The following is a 22,891-nucleotide window of genomic DNA, read 5'->3' on the forward strand; positions in this document are numbered from 1 at the left end:
TATGGGAGACAAGTGTTTGAGCCATATGAAGCACTCCCCTCCAGGGGAAAATAACCCTTTGGGTGGAATCTGTACTTTTAACTTTCTGAAAGCAGGTTGGCAAGCAGCACTTGTTTTGAGCTGGATGGGATGAGATTCTAGAACATACAGTTAGGCTAACGTAGGCGGTCGTACGCAGGCGACACAATGACAGCAGCTACAGAACCGTAGAGAATGTGTTATTGACGATGGTGTCTGTGCCAAACAAACCCCTGGTCTGCCGCGATGCCAAAGTATCTGTAAGTAACTGAAGATTCGAAAGGGAAAGAAAGCAGGGATCGAGGTAGAGGGAGAGATGGATCCGTGGCAGATGGTGCTGAGTGGGAGAGAGGCTTGGCGGGCAGCGCTGGGATGGAGAAAGGCGTTCAGCAGCGGTGGCTATCCTGGTCACCATGACCATTATATCTCCATGCCGTATACCTCAGCCGTCGCAACCAACGGCAGGAGTTTGTCTTTGAGCCGCGGAGTCCAGGACAACCTAACCATGCTGCAGATGAACGAAAGAGTGGCTTCGTACGTCGCCAAGGTACGTGACTGACCTCAGCTAGGGCAGGACACGCTGGAGTGCATGGCCCCTTGAGTGACTGTCCCTTAAGGCAGTGGTTCTCAACCTGTGGGCCGGGACCCCAAGGGGGGGGGGGGGGGGGTGGGGGGGGGCTACTTTATTTTACAAATAAAAGAAATAAAGGACTTTTATAAGATCTTTTTAATACCTACAAATAAAAGAAAGAAAGAAGAGAAAACAGACCATTACTGCTTCAAAAGTAATCAACAAACTATATCATAAAAACTGTCATTTGTTATTTGCCAAAAATGTGCAAGAAATATAAGAAAGAGACACAAATTACGATTGTGTTTTGAGCTTGTATGTCTGCTATTTTCAGAATATCTATCTGTGGAACATAGTCAAACAAAATGTAATGCCTATACATGTTGAAGCGCGTGCGTGTGTGTGCGTGCGTGCGGTAGGCATGGGGGCGAGTTCAAATATGAATATTCTGGGAGGGGTCGCAGCCTGCATAGGTTGCAGCAATCCATAACTTGTTTTGTGAATAAAATCAGTATGTTAATACAATATAACTAACACAACTGCATGTCCATGCATGGTTGGAATGTGGCTTCCCTGCTCTTCTATTGAGGACCGCTTCTCCCACCTGTGTTGCATGAAACTCAAATGGAAACAAATCACCTTTCCCAAATGTGCTGTCCATTAGGCTTTAATAGCTCAACAATACAAGTGTTGGTGCTCATGCTGGGGGGAACCAGGGTTGGAATCCTGAGTATGACATGCATGCGAGTTACAGATCAAAACTTTAACCAGCATGAATCCCCATGTGCACTTCTACTGTAGCTGAAACCACGAAGCCTTCCTGGACAAAAGGCTTATCGATTGACTGAAAAAGTAATATGTTCTCAGTGGTTCTTGGGTCATTATAAATGTTATATTGATAATGACGTTGGTAAGGAACATTGTGATCACAGTCAACAGCTACCCTATGTTTTGAATAGTCATCAGAGAGTTAACATGCAGTCCTTCAGCTGTGCCAGCAATAGCATCACAAGTCAGGTTTTTGTGTCATTATACATTTTATATTGATAATGACGTTGGTAAGGAAAATTGTGATCGCAACAATATATTAGCACTTTTTTCTTGAAAGATTTGTAAAACCAAAACTTTGGTTCAATCGGAACCAAAGTTCATCATTTTGACAGAGGATTGATGGAGTTAGCTCTTGACGACAACAAACAAATAGTGCAGTGAGATAATTTAAAATACCCTCATGGAGCACGCTATCTCTGCGCGTCCTTTAATTGGTGAAGTTAAGAGCAGACAAGACACTCATAGGCATGAAGGAAGCATGAGTTAAATTAAGTCCGTTGCTCTCCCCATGTCCCCCATATATGGGGACTAGGTTGGAGGGTATAGAGAGCCCAGTCACATTAGATAATTGACACAGGGGTGAAAAATGTGTTATAAAATTGTGGGATAAACATTATATAAAAAAAAAAAAAGCACGTATGCAGGGAATACAACAACAACCACACGAGTTCAGGATAGAAGCTGAAAGAAAGAAAGAAAGAAAGAAAGAAAGATGCAACGAAACCCTTCCATTTACCAAACCAGTTCTCCATCCATTCAGTTATGGGGTTGTTGATCCCAGAGGCTGCTTTCAGCTCAGTGGACAGAGTCCAGCCAGCGCCTATAGAAACGGACCCATCGGGCGCCGTGTTGTTGGGGATGAAGACAACAACATTCGTCTGAAAATAGAAAATGAACTCCCCCCTCCCCTTTCAGCAAGCAGAAAGTCAACCCTGTTTTGAATAGTCATCAGAGAGTTAACATGCAGTCCTTCAGCTGTGCCAGCAATAGAGCGCCGCAGTCCCGCCCCCTTTCATGACGACGCCAGGCCCAGGAAATGATTTTACGCCGCGGACAAAGCCAACTCGAGTCGTGACAAATCATGACGACAAACGCAATATTTTGGACCAAACAAATAATTACAAAGAAGAAAAACAACAACAAAAAGTGTTTGAACCTGCCGTTTTCTTCTTCTTTCTAATTCTTTGTTTGGCCCAAAAAATTGTGTTTGTTGTCATGATTTGTCACGACTCGAGTTGGCTTTGTACGAGGCTTAAAAGGTCTTTAAATAAATACTTTTTGAAAAGTCTATGAGGAAAATGAACGGGGAATCATTTCGTGGGCCCTGGCAGGGGGCGGGACTGCGACGCTCTATAGCATCACAAGTCAGGTTAGCAAGGCTTTGGACATTGGAATAGTCTAGACATAGTTTATTCTATCTTGAAATGAGGTGGGCCTTACTGTCAAACACAGTACATGTCTGTGAGAGAGAATGTGAGAATGAGTGGATCTACTTACTGAGCGGTTGTTAAGTGGGAACACATACGCAATGGAGTTAGTTGCATGTCATGGCCTCGTGGGGTTAGTAACTGAGACCCCTTTTCCACCGGTTGGTTCCCAATGGGAACCAGTTCAGTTCTTTTTGGTTCTTAGTCCATGAGCCAGAGCTCCAAAATTAGAATGTTAATTATGAATTGAATCTGTAAAACCATACTTATATAAGATTGTTATCACCATGAAACTTCCCCAGTTGATTACTTACACAAAGACAATGATTTATTGTATTACAATTTTTAAATATGCAAATGAGGCATTATATAGGGAAAATATGCAAAAAATACAAAATATGAAAAAGCTACTACTGTGGAAGGGTTATCGTATTCATATACAATATTGATCTTATACACAATTTAATATAGGTATAGTTTTACACACTCAATTCATAATGAACGTACTGTACCAATTCTGGAGCTCTGGCTCATGGACTAAGACACAAAAACAACTGAACCGGTTCCCATTGGGAACCAACCGGTGGAAAAGGGGTCGGAGCGGAATAAGTGCAGGTCTAGCCAGATCAGTGGAGGAACTATAAGTAGAGACACACACAGAGAGCAGCACACAGGAGTCCCCCCCGGGGAGCACCCTGCACGAGAAAGGTAATCCATCGAAGAGATCCTAGCATTTAGAAACCATACAACACATAATGCTTGCATACAAATGATCACACTGGGCTAATAAGATGATTATGTATATCATTATATATTTTTTTAAATCAGGTGGGACAGCTGGAGCACACTCATTCAGATGATACCTAGTTACACCTGTACTACTTAACATTCAGCCACACCCAGTCAGGATTTACACAAATATTGTATCCTTTTTTTACTGTTTCTTTGGAACTGTAGCTTTTCAAACATAATTGTGCTCCTGTCTCCTACCAATATAGATAGGTAGCTGGTTACTAGATAGGTTATTAACAAATATTTAAAAAAACATTTCAACTTTCTACTGTATCTTCCATAATTGGTTCACCCACACAGTTAAGCCTACTTTATAGCTGTCCTATGAAGGCGCACCGAAAATGCATGCGTGCGTGCATGCATGCGTGCGTGCGTGAGTGAGTGAGAGAGAGCGTAAACTTTCTTGACTAATGTGTACGTCATTCTGATTGGTGGATGCAGATCAAGTCACTGGAGGCAGCCAATCAGAGACTGAGGCAAATGATCCAGGGTGAGCTGAACAGGAAGTCTGCTAATGACCTCAGACTTGTGGAGAGACATGTGTGGACCGTGGACCTGCTCATCGCACAGGTTAGAATCACCATCACTTCCACAAACATCCTCTCGGCCTTTCTCGGCCCCACCCCTCTCCCATTTGTTCATATTGTGGAAGTTTCAGGATCCAAGATGGCCGCAGCACCAGGAGGGGGTGGGGCGGACATATGACCTTACTGGGCTGCGTTCACACATTCATTCACACAAGACACCTGTCTTGTGTTTGTCTTGTGTCTGTGTTTAATGGCCGCTCCAATGCATTTCCAATGGAAGCCCATATGGTTTGACCAAACATTTTGTTTGATGGGGAGGAGGGGGGGCGGAACACATCCATCAAAGCTGTGTTCGGACACAAGTCAGGTGTCAGACACTCACACAAGGCAAGTGTCTTGAATGCAGCCAAGTAAGGGCATATGTCGACCCCGCCCGCTCACCTCCACCCCACCACCCCAAGGGGCCAGTGAGGCTTTCCAACGTTGAAGCACTGGGCCCTAGTGGTAAGAGGAGGGACTGCAGGCGGACCCGTGGAAGTATGATTGGGAAACCCCGTGCAGCTGGGCTTTAACGTTGAGCGCGTTTGCACTTCCGCATTTTGGGCACCAACACCAATGTTGGTGCCCAAATCGAAAAAAAAAGGCGGAAGTAGAAGGCTCTTCCGGGTGCTTCAAAACGCCACTGAGCAACTTCCACTGACATGAATAGCGGGGGGGGCGGAGCTTTGCGCCAGATCAGTCTCTATCCTTTTATATAGTCTATGCACCACCCCCCTGGTGCTGTGGCCATCTTGGATCCTAAACAAAATATAAACAAATGGGAGAGGGGTGGGGCCGAGAAAGGCCCTTATTAAGAATGTTCACTGTTGAACGTTGATCAGGGTGTTCAGGTTTGTGTACAACAGCACTGGCCGAGTAACATAGACCAGTGTTTCCCAAACATTTTAGCCCGTTACCCAAAAGAGAAAAGAGATGTTTGCCCGGGACCCAAACTAGTGAAAATAGCAGATCTACAAGCTCACAACGTGTCGCTTCGCGCCACATTGTGAGCTTGTAGATCGGCTATTTTCACTACATCTTAAACATTTTTTTTCTAATTTATGGAATTGCTTGATCTTTCTTTGATTTCTTCATGAAATTAGGCTACCAAAAAAAGATCATTGAATTGTGGTTTTAATTCATGATATATATATTTTTTAAATGTTTTGAAATAATTAAAAACAAAATGTAGAAAAATAAAAATAAAGGGACCCATAAAAATGGATCCGCGACCCACAAATGGGTCCCGACCCAGTGTTTGGGAACCAGTGATATAGACTATATATTCACACAGCGGCCATTTTGCCACCACAACATTCATGTAATTCTTTGAGACTCACATGCGGGTATTTCAGGGCGTGGCCGAATCCGCCATTCCTTCATGGGGTGAAAACAACAGAGCTTTACCATTGGAATTGCATTAGGGAACCTACAGGTTTTTACATTTTATGGGCTGCCAAATGTTGAAAACCTTCAGCGAATCTCAAGCTCCATTGTGGTGGTTAAACCATGTTAGAGACACCCCCGCTGCTCCTGGTGACTGATATTGTCCTTCTAATGAAAGGGGTGACCCTCATTTTCCTATTACTCATTTCATGAATGGACGACGGTCCAGGACTCCTTGATGCAACACATTATACATTACAGAAAATATTCATATGAAATTGCAAGGTCTCCCGATTCACCAGGGTGGTGTTTTCAATAATGGACAGTCTGATGTCTGTCTGTCTGTCTGTCTGTCTGTCTGTCTGTCTGTCTGTCTGTCTGTCTGTCTGTCTGTCTGTCTGTCTGTCTGTCTGTCTGTCTGTCTGTCTGTCTGTCTGTCTGTCTCTCTCTCTCAGATCGGTGAGACTCAGGTAGCTCTGACCCAAATGGAGCGGATGCTGATTAGCGCAGAGCAAGAGGTCTACAACCTAACAGACAAGTTAGTCCCGCACACACACACACACACACACACACACACACACACACACACACACACACACACACACACACACACACACACACACACACACACACACACACACACACACACACAGCAATGCAGTAAATTGTAAATTGTATACCGTATAGGTTCACTCGCACACATACTGTATATGTCGTGCACAAAGATACTGTATCACACACACACACACACTTGCATCAATGTCGTGGTGCTCTGCTGTATACCGTAGAAGCGACCAGGAGCGTGCACATGCCGAGTCCCTGCAGGCCGTCCTGACAGACCTGAGGCTGGTCTACGAGGAGCTGAAGACCTACAGCCTGCCTGGACTCCGCAACCTGCTGAACACACACACACAGGACAGGACGCGCTTGAAGCAGCAACTCCAACAGCTCGCCACAGTAAGAGCACTGAACGCGCACGCGCACGCACACACACACACACACACACACACACACACACACACACACACACACACACACACACACACACACACACACACACACACACACCGGACAGGACGCGCTTGAAGCAGCAACTCCAACAGCTCTACAACACACTAAACAATCTAAATCTAAAAAAAATCTTCTAAATCCTCCAGTTTTCTGAAATAAATATTTTCAGCTTGTAGATATGCTATTTTTCAATAGCTAAATTATAACATAATGTTTAAAACACTAAAAGGGGTTCCCGCCCAAAATGGGTTAACAGAAGTAGTAATCATAATAACAATAGAAGAAAAAAAAGAAACGTCATTATTATAATGCATTACCTTTAATAAGGTTAGAAAGTGCTTTACAAAATGAGAAACAAAATGTAGTATTTGTAGTATTGCTATAGCAATGTTATGTATGTGTCTCTTTGTCTGAATGTTTATCTATCTTCTATATCCAGAAAATACAGCGTCTCCTGACCCAAGTGTCAGGGGTGGTCGCCATATCGCAGGGGCCCGAGTCAGAACTGACTCAGCAGTTGGCAGATCTTAGGCAGAAGTGTCTGACATTCGTCACCAGGAGCCGCACCATGACAGAGAGCTGGTTCAACGACCAGGTATACCTCGTGAAAATGATTATAATAATAGTATTCATAATAATTAAAAAAAAGAAATAAAACAAGGGGGCATGCCGGTTTATCAAATGTGGATGTACAGACAGGGGATCACCCATAATGGCTAAATGGGTATTATCAAACATTTCAATTATTTGGAATTTCACATGTAGTCTACATGTTTAAATTAATGTTTGTATTTAAGTAGTATTCAAATGATGTTAGAGCATCTTGAATGACATGGTGTGTGTTTATTTCAATATACGACTATACATTTTGTTAGTCATTACTCTGTAGTTATATTACCAAATAAATAAAACACACAAACAAAGGTGTTGTGGTCCCATCCTCCAGGTGTCCATGCTGAGCGCTCAGGAGGATGCGCGCCCCTCACTGGAGGAGTCCGAGGACGTCCAATCACAGCTTAACGAGCTACGGAGAACCCTGCTGGACCTGGAAGCAGAGTTCACACAGCTGCAGGGACAGGTACGATTGTGCCATACAGCAGTGGTTCCCAAAGTGGGGTCCGGGGACCCCACAGGGGTCCTTGAGGGAGTTCCAGGGGGTCCCCAGCTAAATGATAGTTTGGAATCAAATGGACCCGTATGGGTCTGTATAACTCTGAGAGTGTACATACCAAATGGACCCGTTAGGGTTAAATTAACATTGATTTTAACATATAAATTGGGGGTCCCAGAGGATACCGTAGAACTCACCATGTTTTCCAACTAGCCGCATCGAAAGTTCTGCATCAATGTCTTCATCATTATGCTGACATGCTGTCTTCATCAGTGTAACTAAAAAATACGTCGCATGGATGCACCTGGGACGTATGCTCAGTGATGTTTTCCTGAGGTCAACAGGGTTTTGAGTCTACCAACATCATACCCCTCACTCAGGCGACCCAGCCGGGGTTGATCAAATCCCGACTTACGTCCCAACTAGTAGCTACCCTCGATCAGTCCATCAGGGAATGAGCAAGCTGGCCTCACAATCCGTTGCTACGGACTGGGAGAACCAAATTCTGGCGCGTGGAAGGACTAGGCTCTGTGGGTTGACTCCTGACCGGGCCCCTCCTACGTCTCACCAGGTCCACTCCTGCTCTCACCAGGCCCAGGACCTGTGCGTTGCACCAGACTCCCAGCACCAGGCACTCCATTCAGGAGGGGTGGATTATAATGGCCCTCCTAAAGGCCTCACTGAGGTTTGCTGGGCTTCCTCCTCACGGAGGACACAGGCTGGGGCGCTAAGTCATACTGCTCACCCGGGTGCCGTCTAGTGTAGTATGTCAAACCCACAGATGTTATAGTTCATTTCCAAAGTGATCAAATTATTTTGTGCAATTAAATGGTCAGCTAGATAATGATAAAAAGGTGAGTATGTGAATACCAATGATATTTCAGGATATTGTTTACTAATGAATTACATTGTTTCGGTACTTTGGTCTTTAAACTTTAGCATTACTACTTCATCTAGTGTAAACTCTAAACAACTACCCCCCCCCCCTCTCTCTCTCTCTCTCTCTCTCTCTCTCTCTCTCAATTCAATGCAATTTAAATAAAGGTGAAGTAAAACTAAAATGCACTAAACCGCGGCGAGGCGGAAAACTGGCGAGTTCTCCGGATACCGTCCCAGAGATAGAAATGCCATTACATGGGGGTCCGTAGACGAATGCATGTCAAACTGAGGGTCCTTGAAATTAATCGGGTTGAGAATAACTGCTACAGCCGTTAAAGTCTTCTCTTATGGGGGTCCCTGGCATATCTTTTCAAATGGGGGTCCGCGGGCTAATTAGTGTCAATTCGGGGGTCCTTGACATGAAAAAGGAACCACTGCTGTAGATATGGATGACACAGGTGCTGCTACTCAGGGCGGCATCTCATCTGGGGCGGTACAGGTCACACACAGACGCAGAGACGTCGCACAGGCAGAAAAGTTGTTGATGTTTCTATTTGCTCATTTGCACGTCATGTCAATGCTGATATAATTTAACCGTGTTGGCCAGTTAACCTTGTCGGAGTGGCTGCACTGATTCTAATTTAGTAAGTGAACAAATGTATACAGTTTTGATATTTATGTTTGAAAAAACATTACAATTTTATGTTTGTTAAGCACATTAGACCTGGTGTCCCTAAAATTGTCAATTTGTCAAAGATTTGTCATGGTTAATTTATTTTCTTAAATAAAATACAGAAAATGTAGGCTATCTACAGGTGCACAGCGCTGTGAGATTGTAATGTAGATTGTCTATTTTCACCATGTTGTAGGCCTACGAGCCAAGCTAAAGAACATGTCCCGTCCTCCCACCTCTTTTATTCTCTCTTTTTTTTTTTTTTTTTTTACAAATCGAACCCCATCGTACAAGATGGGGAAGGGGGCAGGGTAGGTTTGCCCAGGGCACCATACAACCTAGAAACACCCCATTTTAGAGGTTTACTCCAGGCGACCAAAACAAGCCTGAATGCGCTTTGTACTTTGTCAAAGCTGTCAACATTACAAAATGGCGTCGAAACTCCTGGCTGCTGAATATCAGTTGTCAGGTTATCAAGAATGTTGTGCCTCGACCATGATGTGAAAAAGCACTAAGAACTTCAGAAGCAATGGGTGCGGCTGGCTGCAAGTCGTAGCAGGCTGCCATTGTGAATGTAAAGGTCGTACCAGTTGATTGGCATTCACACACCCCCTCAGGTGGATTTACCTGGATCATTCAAGTCACATTGTGTCTCAGAATCTATACACAATCTGTTCAATGTTTATGCAACTACAGCCAGGAGGATTCAAGCATTGTATTTAAAATAAAATAAGTGACACACTGACATTTAGAGGCTACGTTTTTGCTTTTGACATCAATTTTTTGTTTCTGTAACCTGTTGCGCAAGAACGCTAAGGGCGCTCTCTAGGTATACAGCAGCCAAACTGTGTGCCATTGTACTCGGTTTGTAGACTCATACTAATCCATACCCGGGGATGTGTGTATCTAAACTATACAGACTTGTGACTGCAATGGTGACTATGTACAGACCACACAGCCGGTCACTAGGCAAAAATGCAGCCATCCTCAATTTGGGAGTTAGATATGAGCTCTGTGGTGCAGTGGAGGAGCTTAGGGATATGTCCCGCTATAATAAGTCTAAAAGCGCCAAATGTTGCACATTTGGGTAAGTGGCTATGGCCAATTTTAGGGGGGGGGGGGCAGGCGATCCCGAGTGACCGTTTTGAAATGACAGTTTCTCTGCTTTGACTAAACACTTAACACATCAGATGTGAGTGCATACTTAAAGGACCACTTCACCACTTTTCAACCTATCTTCATATAATAGGTCCTCACTAATAATCATGATAAAATGGCACGATTTTGTTCTACTCAGTCATAGGAGGGCTGTGGGCAGTTTAGAAACCGTCTTCCAGTGACATCATCATTAGGCAGATTATTTTTTAAACAAGATTCTTTTACAAAAATGTTTAGATTTTCATTATCGTGAGAACGATGGCTTCCATTTTCGCATTGCAACTTTTCAGGACTAGAAAGCCTGCAGTTTTTATTAGCTTGTATTCCCCATCGATGATGTCACTGGAAGACGGTTTCTGAACTGCCCACAGCCCTCCTATGAGACACAGACAGTGTCTCATAGGAGACAGTAGACAGTAGAAAAAAATTGCGCCATTTTTTCAAGATTATTAGTGAGGACCTATTATATGAAGATATGTTGAAAAGTGGTGAAGTGGTCCTTTAAGTATAATATTGAGGTATTTGTACTACAATTTCATTATTTCATTATTTCATTAATAATTTTACTTCTACTCCACTACATCTCAGATCCAAATATTGTACTTTTACTCCACTACATTTATTTGAAAACTTTAGTTACTAGTTGCTTTGTAGGCCTACTACATTTTGATTATTATTACAAAACATACATTAACCACTTCAGCCCTATACATTTTGGCAATTTGAAAATAGCCGATCTACAAGCTCACTGATCTGCTATTTTCAAAAGATATCTATACATTTGAAAACTGCATAATGAGCACTGTACACCAATACTTTTGTACTTTTACTCAAGTCAATTTTGAATTCTGGACTTTTACGGAAACATACTCTTATTAAGTAAATAAATATGAGGACTTTTTCCACCTCTGAATTAAGTATATAACTGTGGATCTATCCATCCGTCCTCAGGGTGCGTTGCTGGAGAGCAGTGAGATGGCGGTCAGAGAGAGCTACAGTGTCCAGCTGGCTGACCTACAGCAAAGGGCAGATGATTTTGAGAAGGAGCTGAACATGGTGCTGGACACCTCGGACCAGCAGGCAGAGGACCACCAGAACCTGCTGGATATTAAGAACAGGCTGGAGACAGAGATACAACAATACAGGAGACTGCTGGAAGGCATGAAGGGGAACTGGTACACATTTTCATTCATTTTAATAAGGCAACATAGAATATACATAGAATACAATATAATTTGATGCTATACCAATCAACATGCAAATGACCCCTAGGCCAGTGGTTCCCAAAGTGGGGTCCGGGAACCCCCAGGGGTACCTGAGGGAGTTCCAGGGGGTCCCCAGCTAAATGATAGTTGGGAACCAAATGGACCCTTATGGGTCTGTAACTCAAATGGAACCAAATGGACCCTAATGGGTCCATTTGTACACTCTCAGAGTTAAATTAACATTGATTTTACAATATAAATTTGGGGTCCCAGAGATATAAATGCCATTAAATGGGGGTCCATAGACTAATGCATGTCAAACTGGGGGTGCTTGAAATTAAACGGGTTGAGAATCACTGCTAGAGCCGTACAAATCCTCTTTTATGGGGGTCCGCGGGGCTAATGAGTGTCAATTTGGGGGTCCTTGACATGAAAAAGTTTGGGAACCACTGCCCTAGGTCATTTGGGGGCTTGTCTTAAGAGAAGATTAATTAATTGTATTATTTATTCATTAACTAGCATCAACGGTGTTTCAAGTTTGGACTACAGCTCCACTGATCACATCTCTCCCGAGTGGCCTACAACCAACGACACCTTCCAGCTAGTTGATAACCACACTGATGTCCACGCTGTGAGGCCAGGTGCAGAGATCAATAGAGACCACATCAGCGCAACCTCAGGAGGGCTGATGTCACAAACCGTGACAACCACGAGGTCAACTCATGATGTGAGAAGTGCTCAAGGAATCCATGGTGAACACCCAGGTGGCTCATCAACGACAACGATCAATGCCAGTGGTCTTATCGGTTCATCACTGACATCCACTGGAAACCAAAGGCAGGGCGTCGATGGAAGAGACACCTCTAGCTCACCCAGCAGAAGTGCTCTAGTCGACAGCACAGGGAGACAATCCATGACAATCAGCAGCCAGAAAATAACGATGCTGGATGCAGGTAGCTCAGTGGGAGTAATTACTGACAAAACCGTGAACGTGGACGCATCACAGATTAGCCAGGATAGAGATGAGTCAACTGCTATTAAAACTACTAAATCGCAGATAAATAGCATAGGAAAGGTCATCAGAACAGTTTCTGACACACGTGCCAGCACAGAGGTAAAAACAGTGGACCAAGTACCAAAAGAAACTGCGATTTCAACTCATCTGCAAAGTCAAGATAGAGTTATTCAGACTACAAGTCAGGTGACAAATGCAGAGGCTATTAATGGACAGGTTGCATCTGAGGGGGTTAAGGGTGCAGTGCACCAAGTGGAAGGGAACTCAGCACAAGTGCAGAATGTGGTAGAAAAGTCAGCAATACTGCAGAAGGTTGAAAAGTCAGCAACATTGCAGGAAGGGGTGAAAGACTCAGCAAAGGGGCAGGAAGTGGTGGTCGAAGTTGCAAAGTCACAGGTCAATAACATAAGTAATATTGTCAGAGCGATTCCTGAAACACAAGCCAGCACAGCACTAAAAACAGTGGGCCAAATGCAGAGAGAAACTATGATGTTGACGGATAAATCTATCCATGCAAGTCAGAAGACAAACACAGCAAGTGTTAATCGTAGCATGGTAACCAGCACAGCAAGTGGTAGTGCTAGCACACTAACCAGTACAGCAAGTGGTAGTGCTAGCACACTAACCAGTACAGCAAGTGGTAGTGGTAGCACGCTAACCAGTACAACAGTAAGTGGTATTGCTAGCATGATAACGACCACAGCAAGTGGTATTGGTAGCATGCTAACCGGCACAGCAAGTGGTATTGGTAGCATGCTAACCAGCACTGCAAGTGGTATTGGTAGCATGCTAACCAGAACAGCCAGTGGTAGTGGTACCATGCTAAACAGTCCAGAAGGTGGTATTGGTAGCACACTAACCAACACAACGAGTGGTAGTGGTACCACACTAACCAGCCCAGAAGGTGGTATTGGTAGAACGCTAACCAGCACAGTAAGTGATAGTGGTAGAACACTAACTAGCACAGCAAGTGGGATTGGGAGCATGTTAACCAGCACAGAAAGTACTGCTGGTAGCACACTAATCAGAACAGCCAGTGGTAGTGCGAGCATGCTAACCAGCACAGAAGGTGTTATTGCTAGCACGCTAACCAGCACAGCGAGTAGTAGTGGTAACATGCTAACCAGCAGAGCAGGTGGTATTGGTAGCATGTTAGCCAATACAGTGAGTGGTAGTGGTACCACGCTAACCAGCCCAAAAGGTAGTATTGGTAGCACGCTAACCAGCTCAGCTAGTGGTAGTGCTAGCATCCTAACCAACACAGCGAGTGGTGGTAGCACGCTAACCAGCCCAGAAGGTGGTATTGGTAGCACGCTAACCAGCACAGTAAGTGATAGTGGTAGAACACTAACTAGCACAGCAAGTGGGATTGAGAGCATGTTAACCAGCACAGAAAGTAGTGCTGGTAGCACACAAATCAGAACAGCAAGCGGTAGTGGTACCATGCTAACCAGCTCAGTGAGTGGTAGTGGTAGCATCTTAACCAATACAGCGAGTGGTAGTGCTAACATCTTAACCAACACCGCAAGTGGTATTGGTAACATGCTAACCACAACAGCCAGCGGTAGTGGTAGCATGCTAACCAGCCCAAAAGGTGGTATTGGTAGCACTCTAACCAGAACAGCCAGTGGTAGTGGTACCACACTAACCAGCCCAGAAGGTGGTATTGGTAGCACGCTAACCAGCACAGCAATTGGTAGCATGCTAAACAGAACAGCCAGTGGTAGTGGTACCACGCTAACCAGCCCAGAAGGTGGTATTGGTAGAACGCTAACCAGCACAGTAAGTGATAGTGGTAGAACACTAACTAGCACAGCAAGTGGGACTGGGAGCATGTTAACCAGCACAGAAAGTACTGCTGGTAGCACACTAATCAGAACAGCCAGTGGTAGTGCTAGCATGCTAACCAGCACAGAAGGTGTTATTGCTAGCACGCTAACCAGCACAGCGAGTAGTAGTGGTAGCATCTTAACCAACACAGTGAGTGGTGGTAGCATGCTAACCAGCAGAACAGGTGGTATTGGTAGCATGTTAGCCAATACAGCGAGTGGTAGTAGTAGCACCCTAACCAGAACAGCCAGTGGTAGTGGTGCCACGCTAATCAGCCCAAAAGGTAGTATTGGTAGCACGCTAACCAGCTCAGTGAGTGGTACTGGTAGCACCCTAACTAGTGAAGCCAGCGGTAGTGCTAGCACGCTAACCATCACAGCAAGTGGTAGTGCTAGCATCTTAACCAACACAGCGAGTGGTGGTAGCACGCTAACCAGCAGAGCAGGTGGGATTGGTAGCATGATAGCCAGTACAGCGAGTGGTAGTGCTAGCATGCAAACCAGCACAGCAAGTGGTATTGGTAGCATGCTAAACAGAACAGCCAATGGTAGTGGTACCACGCTAAGCAGCCCAGAAGGTGATATTGGTAGCACGCTAACCAGCACAGTAAGTGATAGTGGTAGAACACTAACTAGCACAGCAAGTGGGATTGGGAGCATGATAACCAGCACAGGAAGTAGTGCTGGTAGCACGCTAACCAGAGCAGCCAGCGGTAGTGGTACCATGCTAACTAGCTCAGTGAGTGGTAGTGGTAGCATCTTAACCAATACAGCGAGTGGTAGTGCTAACATCTTAACCAACACAGTGAGTGGTATTGGTAACATGCTAACCACAACAGCCAGCGGTAGTGGTAGCATGCTAACCAGCCCAAAAGGTGGTATTGGTAGCACGCTAACCAGTACAGCCAGTGGTACTGGTAGCACACTAACCAGAGCAGCCAGCGATAGTGCTAGTACAGCAAGTGGTATCGGTAGCATGCTAACCAGAACAGCCAGTGGTAGTGGTACCATGCTAACTAGCTCAGTGAGTGGTAGTGGTAGCATCTTAACCAATACAGCGAGTGGTAGTGCTAACATCTTAACCAACACAGTGAGTGGTATTGGTAACATGCTAACCACAACAGCCAGCGGTAGTGGTAGCATGCTAACCAGCCCAAAAGGTGGTATTGGTAGCACGCTAACCAGTACAGCCAGTGGTACTGGTAGCACACTAACCAGAGCAGCCAGCGATAGTGCTAGTACAGCAAGTGGTATCGGTAGCATGCTAACCAGAACAGCCAGTGGTAGTGGTACAACGCTAACCAGCCCAGAATGTGGTATTGGTAGCATGCAAGCCAGCACAGTAAGTGATAGTGGTAGACCACTAACTAGCACAGAAACAGCGAGTGGTAGTGCTAGCATCTTAGCCAACACAGCGAGTAGTGGTAGCACACTAACCAGCAGAGCAGGTGGTATTGGTAGCATGTTAGCCAGTACAGCGAGTGGTAGTGCTAGCATGCTAACCAATACCGAAAGTAGTACTGGAAGCATGCTAATAAGTACAGTGAGTGTTATTGGAAGTACATTAACCAGCAAAGAAAGTGGTACTGGTAGCACCCTAGCCAGAGCAGCCACCGGTAGTGCTAGCACGCTATACAGCAGAGCTGGTGGTATTGGTAGCACACTAACCAGCACTGTAAGTGGTATTGGTACCACACTAAACAGTACAATGAGTGTTAGTGGCAACACAGTAAACAGCACAGAAAATGGTGGCGGTTGTGGTAGCACTCTCACCGGGACAGAAGGTAGTACTGGTGTCATGCTAACCAGAACAGCCAGCGGTAGTAGTGCCACTCTAACCAGCAGTGCAGGTGGTATTGGTACTACACTAACCAGCCCAGAAGGTGGTTTTGGTAACATGCTAACCAGCACAGTGAGTGGTACTGGTAGCATGTTAAACAGTACAGCAAGTGGGATTGGAAGTGCGTTAACCAGCAAAGAAAGTGGTACTGGTAGCACCCTAACCAGAGCAGCCAGCAGTAGTGATAGCACGGTATCCAGCAGAGCAGGTGGTATTGGTAGCATGCTAACAAGAACAGCCAGTGGTAGTGGTACCACAATAACCAGCCCAGAAGGTGGCATTGGTAGCACGCTAACCAGCTTAGCGACTGGTAGTGCTAGCATCTTAAACAGCACAGCAAGTGGTGGTACCACGCTAACCAGCAGAGCAGGTGGTATTGATAGCAGGCTAAGGAGTACAGTGAGTGATACTGGTAGGATGTTAACAGAAAGTAGTGCTGGTAGCATGCTGACCAGTACATTGGTTAGCATTGGAATTGGTATTGGTATTGGTATTGGAAGCACGTTAACCAGCAAAGAAAGTGGTACTGGTAGCACTCTAACCAGAACAGTGAGTGGTAGTGGTAACACGGTAACCAGCAGTGCCGGTGGTATTGGTGGCATGCTAACAAGAACAGAAGGTGGTAATGGTAGCATGCTAACCAGCACAGCAGGTGAAAGTGGTATTACACTACCTGCTACCAGTACAGCACTTGGTAGCAGTAAACTAACCAGCACGGTGGGTGGTATTGGTACCATGCTAACCACAACATCGAGTGGTAGTGGAGACGGAGTGAGTCAGGAAACAAAGACAGAGGGACCAACAGGGGCAGAGGGAAGAAGACATGTTAATATAGTGGAAATTAGAGAGACTTATGAATGGTTAGTGAAAAACTTCTATACTGACTCTGACCCCGAAACGGAGGATGTCGAGGATAGCTCAGGTGATATTCAAAACAATGCTGAAGATGACGACGAATTGTTTATGAGTTGTGCATCTGACATGCATAGGAGGTTGAGAACAGTAACAGTTGAGAAATACATTCTGTCTACAAAAGACGAGCGCGAGGCTGAAGCATTCAGCAGAGGTCAGAAAGGCTCCAGAGACAGCCGACCCGCAGAGGCCACTAATGCTGTGAGGGACAGTAGCGCAGCTGCTACATTTGGTAGCATGTCTGCGAGAGCTAGCTTTGGAGGTAATGGTAATGCACTAACCAGCAAAGCAAGTGGTAGTGGTAGCATGCTAACCAGCATAGCAGATGGTAGTGGTAGCGTTAGCACACTATCCAGCACAGCAAGTGTGCCAAGTGGTAGTGTTAGCACACTAACCAGCACAGCAGGTGGTAGTAGTGTTAAGACTCTAACGAGAGCAGCAGGTGGTCTTGGTAGCATGCTAACAAGAACAGCAAGTGGTAGTGGTATCACACTAACAAGCACAGCAAGTGCAGCAAGTGGTAGCGTGAGCACGCTAACCAGCACAGCAGCCGGTACTGGTAGCACGCATACCAGTACAGCAGATCATAGTGGTAGTACACGCACAGCCGGTGGCATTGGTAGCATGCTAAGCAGCACAGCAGGTGCAGCAAGTGGTAGTGGTAGCATGCTAAGAGAAGTTGGTACTGGTATCACGCTTACCAGTACAGCAGATCGTAGTGGTAGTACACAAACCAAATCAGCAACCAGTAGCACTCTAACGACCACAGCCTGTGGTATTGGCAGCATGCTAACCAGCACAACCGGTGGCATTGGTAGCATGCTAAGCAGCACAGCAGAGAGTAGTGGTAGTACGCTAAGCAAAACAGCAAGTGGTACTGGTAGTACTCTAACCAGCACAGCTGGTGGTATTGGTAGCATGCTAACCAGAAATTCAAGTGGTACAACGCTAACCAGCACAGCAAGTGCAGCAAGTGGTAGTGTGAGCATGCGAACCAGCACAGCAACTGGTATTGGTAGTATGCTAACCAGTGCAGCAAGTGGTAGCGGTAGCATGCTAACCAGCACAGCCAGTGGCATTGGTAGCACGCTAACCAAAACAGCAAGTGGTACTGGTAGTACTCTAACCAGCACTGCTGATGGTATTGGTAGCATGCTAAACATAAATTCCAGTGGTAGCACACTAACCAGCACAGAAGAGAGTACAAAACCAACAAGTGGTATTGGTAGCATGCTAACCAGTGCAGCAGGTGCAGCAAGTGCTAGCGGTAGCATGCTAACCAGCAGAGAAGTTGGTACTGGTATCACGCTTACCAGTACAGCAGATCGTAGTGGTAGTACACAAACCAAATCAGCAACCAGTAGCACTCTAACGAGCACATCCAGTGGTATTGGCAGCATGCTAACCAGCACAACCGGTGGCATTGGTAGCATGCTAAGCAGCACAGCAGAGAGTAGTGGTAGTACACTAACCAAAACAGCAAGTGGTACTGGTAGTACTCTAGCCAGCACAGCTGGTGGTATTGGTAGCATGCTAACCAGAAATTCAAGTGGTAGCACACTAACCAGCACAGCAAGTGCAGCAAGTGGGAGTGTGAGCACGCGGACGAGCACAGCAGCTGGTATTGGTAGCATGCTAACCAGTGCAGCAGGTGCAGCAAGTGGTAGCGGTAGCATGCTAACCAGCACAGCCGGTGGCATTGGTAGCATGCTAACCAAAACAGCAAGTGGTACTGGTAGTACTCTAACCAGCACTGCTGATGGTATTGGTAGCATGCTAACCAGAAATTCCAGTGGTAGCACGCTAACCAGCACAGAAGAGCGTACAAAACCAACAAGTGGTATTGGTAGCATGCTAACTGGAGCAGTAAGTGGTAGTGGTAGCACACTAACCAGCTCTGCTAGTGGTATTGGTAGCATGCTAACCAGTGCAGCAGGTGCAGCAAGTGGTAGCGGTAGCATGCTAACCAGCAGAGAAGTTGGTACTGGTATCACGCTTACCAGTACAGCAGATCGTAGTGGTAGTACACAAACCAAATCAGCAACCAGTAGCACTCTAACGAGCACATCCAGTGGTATTGGCAGCATGCTAACCAGCACAACCGGTGGCATTGGTAGCATGCTAGGCAGCACAGCAGAGAGTAGTGGTAGTACACTAACCAAAACAGCAAGTGGTACTGGTAGTACTCTAACCAGCACAGCTGGTGGTATTGGTAGCATGCTAACCAGAAATTCAAGTGGTAGCACTCTAACCAGCACAGCAAGTGCAGCAAGTGGTATTGGCAGCATGCTAACCAGCACAACTGGTGGCATTGGTAGCATGCTAAGCAGCACAGCGGAGAGTAGTGGTAGCACACTAACCAAAACAGCAAGTGATACCGGTAGTACTCGAACCAGCACAGCTGGTGGTATTGGTAGCATGCTAACCAGAAATTCAAGTGGTAGCACTCTAACCAGCACAGCCGGTGGTATTGGTAGCATGCTAACCAAATCGGCAAGCGGTAGCACACTAACCAGCACAACAGATCGCAGCGGTAGCACTCTAACTGGAACAGTAAGTAGTAGTGGTAGCACACTATCCAGCAGAGCTGGTGGTATTGGTAGCATGCTAACCAGAACAGCAAGTGGTAGCACGCCAACCGGAACAGAAGAGAGTAGTGGTAGCACACTAACCAAAACCGCAAGTGGTACTGGTAGTACTCTAACCAGCACAGCTGGTGGTATTGGTAGCATGCTAACCAGAAATTCAAGTGGTACCACGCTAACCAGCACAGCAAGTGCAGCAAGTGGGAGTGTGAGCACGCGGACGAGCACAGCAGCTGGTATTGGTAGCATGCTAACCAGTGCAGCAGGTGCAGCAATTGGTAGCGGTAGCACGCTAACCAGCACAGCCGGTGGCATTGGTAGCATGCTAACTAAAACAGCAAGTGGTACTGGTAGTACTCTAACCAGCACTGCTGATGGTATTGGTAGCATGCTAACCAGAAATTCCAGTGGTAGCACGCTAACCAGCACAGAAGAGCGTACAAAACCAACAAGTGGTATTGGTAGCATGCTAACTGGAGCAGTAAGTGGTAGTGGTAGCACACTAACCAGCTCTGCTAGTGGTATTGGTAGCATGCTAACCAGTGCAGCAGGTGCAGCAAGTGGTAGCGGTAGCATGCTAACCAGCAGAGAAGTTGGTACTGGTATCACGCTTACCAGTACAGCAGATCGTAGTGGTAGTACACAAACCAAATCAGCAACCAGTAGCACTCTAACGAGCACATCCAGTGGTATTGGCAGCATGCTAACCAGCACAACCGGTGGCATTGGTAGCATGCTAAGCAGCACAGCAGAGAGTAGTGGTAGTACACTAACCAAAACAGCAAGTGGTACTGGTAGTACTCTAACCAGCACAGCTGGTGGTATTGGTAGCATGCTAACCGGAAATTCAAGTGGTACCACGCTAACCAGCACAGCAAGTGCAGCAAGTGGGAGTGTGAGCACGCGGACGAGCACAGCAGCTGGTATTGGTAGCATTCTAACCAGTGCAGCAGGTGCAGCAAGTGGTAGCGGTAGCACGCTAACCAGCACAGCCGGTGGCATTGGTAGCATGCTAACCAAAACAGCAAGTGGTAGTACTCTAACCAGCACTGCTGATGGTATTGGTAGCATGCTAACCAGAAATTCCAGTGGTAGCACGCTAACCAGCACAGAAGAACGTACAAAACCAACAAGTGGTATTGGTAGCATGCTAACTGGAGCAGTAAGTGGTAGTGGTAGCACACTAACCAGCTCTGCTAGTGGTATTGGTAGCATGCTAACCAGTGCAGCAGGTGCAGCAAGTGGTAGCGGTAGCATGCTAACCAGCAGAGAAGTTGGTACTGGTATCACGCTTACCAGTACAGCAGATCATAGTGGTATTACACAAACCAAATCAGCAACCAGTAGCACTCTAACGAGCACAGCCAGTGGTATTGGCAGCATGCTAACCAGCACAACTGGTGGCATTGGTAGCATGCTAAGCAGCACAGCGGAGAGTAGTGGTAGCACACTAACCAAAACAGCAAGTGATACCGGGAGTACTCGAACCAGCACAGCTGGTGGTATTGGTAGCATGCTAACCAGAAATTCAAGTGGTAGCACTCTAACCAGCACAGCCGGTGGTATTGGTAGCATGCTAACCAAATCGGCAAGCGGTAGCACACTAACCAGCACAACAGATCGTAGCGGTAGCACTCTAACTGGAACATTAAGTAGTAGTGGTAGCACACTATCCAGCAGAGCTGGTGGTATTGGTAGCATGCTAACCAGAACAGCAAGTGGTAGCACGCCAACCGGCACAGAAGAGAGTAGTGGTAGCACACTAACCAAAACCGCAAGTGGTACTGGTAGTACTCTAACCAGCACAGCTGGTGGTATTGGTAGCATGCTAACCAGAAATTCAAGTTGTACCACGCTAACCAGCACAGCAAGTGCAGCAAGTGGGAGTGTGAGCACGCGGACGAGCACAGCAGCTGGTATTGGTAGCATGCTAACCAGTGCAGCAGGTGCAGCAATTGGTAGCGGTAGCACGCTAACCAGCACAGCCGGTGGCATTGGTAGCATGCTAACCAAAACAGCAAGTGGTACTGGTAGTACTCTAACCAGCACTGCTGATGGTATTGGTAGCATGCTAACCAGAAATTCCAGTGGTAGCACGCTAACCAGCACAGAAGAGCGTACAAAACCAACAAGTGGTATTGGTAGCATGCTAACTGGAGCAGTAAGTGGTAGTGGTAGCACACTAACCAGCTCTGCTAGTGGTATTGGTAGCATGCTAACCAGTGCAGCAGGTGCAGCAAGTGGTAGCGGTAGCATGCTAACCAGCAGAGAAGTTGGTACTGGTATCACGCTTACCAGTACAGCAGATCATAGTGGTATTACACAAACCAAATCAGCAACCAGTAGCACTCTAACGAGCACAGCTAGTGGTATTGGCAGCATGCTAACCAGCACAACTGGTGGCATTGGTAGCATGCTAAGCAGCACAGCGGAGAGTAGTGGTAGCACACTAACCAAAACAGCAAGTGATACCGGTAGTACTCGAACCAGCACAGCTGGTGGTATTGGTAGCATGCTAACCAGAAATTCAAGTGGTAGCACTCTAACCAGCACAGCCGGTGGTATTGGTAGCATGCTAACCAAATCGGCAAGCGGTAGCACACTAACCAGCACAACAGATCGTAGCGGTAGCACTCTAACTGGAACAGTAAGTAGTAGTGGTAGCACACTATCCAGCAGAGCTGGTGGTATTGGTAGCATGCTAACCAGAACAGCAAGTGGTGGCACGCCAACCGGCACAGAAGAGAGTAGTGGTAGCACACAAACCAAAACTGCAAGTGCTAGTGGTAGTGTGCTAACCAAAACAGCAAGCAGTAGCACTCCAGCCAGCACAGCTGGTGGTATTGGCAGTATGCTAACCAGAACAGCAAGTGGTAGTGGTAGCACGCTAACCAGCACAAATTATCCTAGCACTCTAACCGGAGCAGCAATTGGCAGCCCACTAACAAGCACAGCAGAGATTAGTGGTAGCACGTTAGCCAAAACAGCAAGCAGTACTGGTAGCACTCTAACCGGCACAGCCGGTGGTATTGGTAGCATGCTAACCAGCATAGCTAGCGGTAGTACGCAAACCAGTACAGCA

At 46.2% G+C, this 22,891-nt stretch overlaps 2 protein-coding genes across 2 annotated transcripts in view; both read left to right on the forward strand.

Annotated features, from left to right (window-relative positions):
• Window positions 1-299: 299 nt before the first annotated feature.
• LOC306937222 (keratin, type I cytoskeletal 10-like) lies at window positions 300-12,285 on the forward strand (the record flags this gene model as incomplete). Its single annotated transcript, XM_079520887.1, has 8 exons — window positions 300-565; window positions 4,081-4,209; window positions 6,047-6,129; window positions 6,380-6,548; window positions 7,042-7,197; window positions 7,549-7,680; window positions 11,375-11,598; window positions 12,270-12,285. The coding sequence occupies exons 1-8, from the start codon at window positions 335-337 to the stop codon at window positions 12,283-12,285; spliced, it is 1,140 nt and encodes a 379-aa protein (XP_079377013.1). The 5' UTR covers window positions 300-334.
• A 10,131-nt stretch (window positions 12,286-22,416) lies between these two features.
• Window positions 22,417-22,891, forward strand: part of LOC306936189 (uncharacterized protein) — a 2,033-nt gene continuing 1,558 nt past the window's right edge. Inside the window, exons 1-2 of the mRNA XM_079519679.1 lie at window positions 22,417-22,493; window positions 22,554-22,891. The exon at window positions 22,554-22,891 is cut by the window's right edge and continues 985 nt beyond it. Of these exons, the coding sequence (XP_079375805.1) occupies window positions 22,661-22,891 (231 nt within the window). The 5' untranslated portion in view covers window positions 22,417-22,493; window positions 22,554-22,660. The remainder of the gene's footprint in view (window positions 22,494-22,553) is intronic.

The sequence above is a fragment of the Electrona antarctica genome (assembly GCF_951216825.1).
Source record: "Electrona antarctica genome assembly, chromosome: 14".
In the NCBI taxonomy this organism is placed as follows: domain Eukaryota; kingdom Metazoa; phylum Chordata; class Actinopteri; order Myctophiformes; family Myctophidae; genus Electrona; species Electrona antarctica.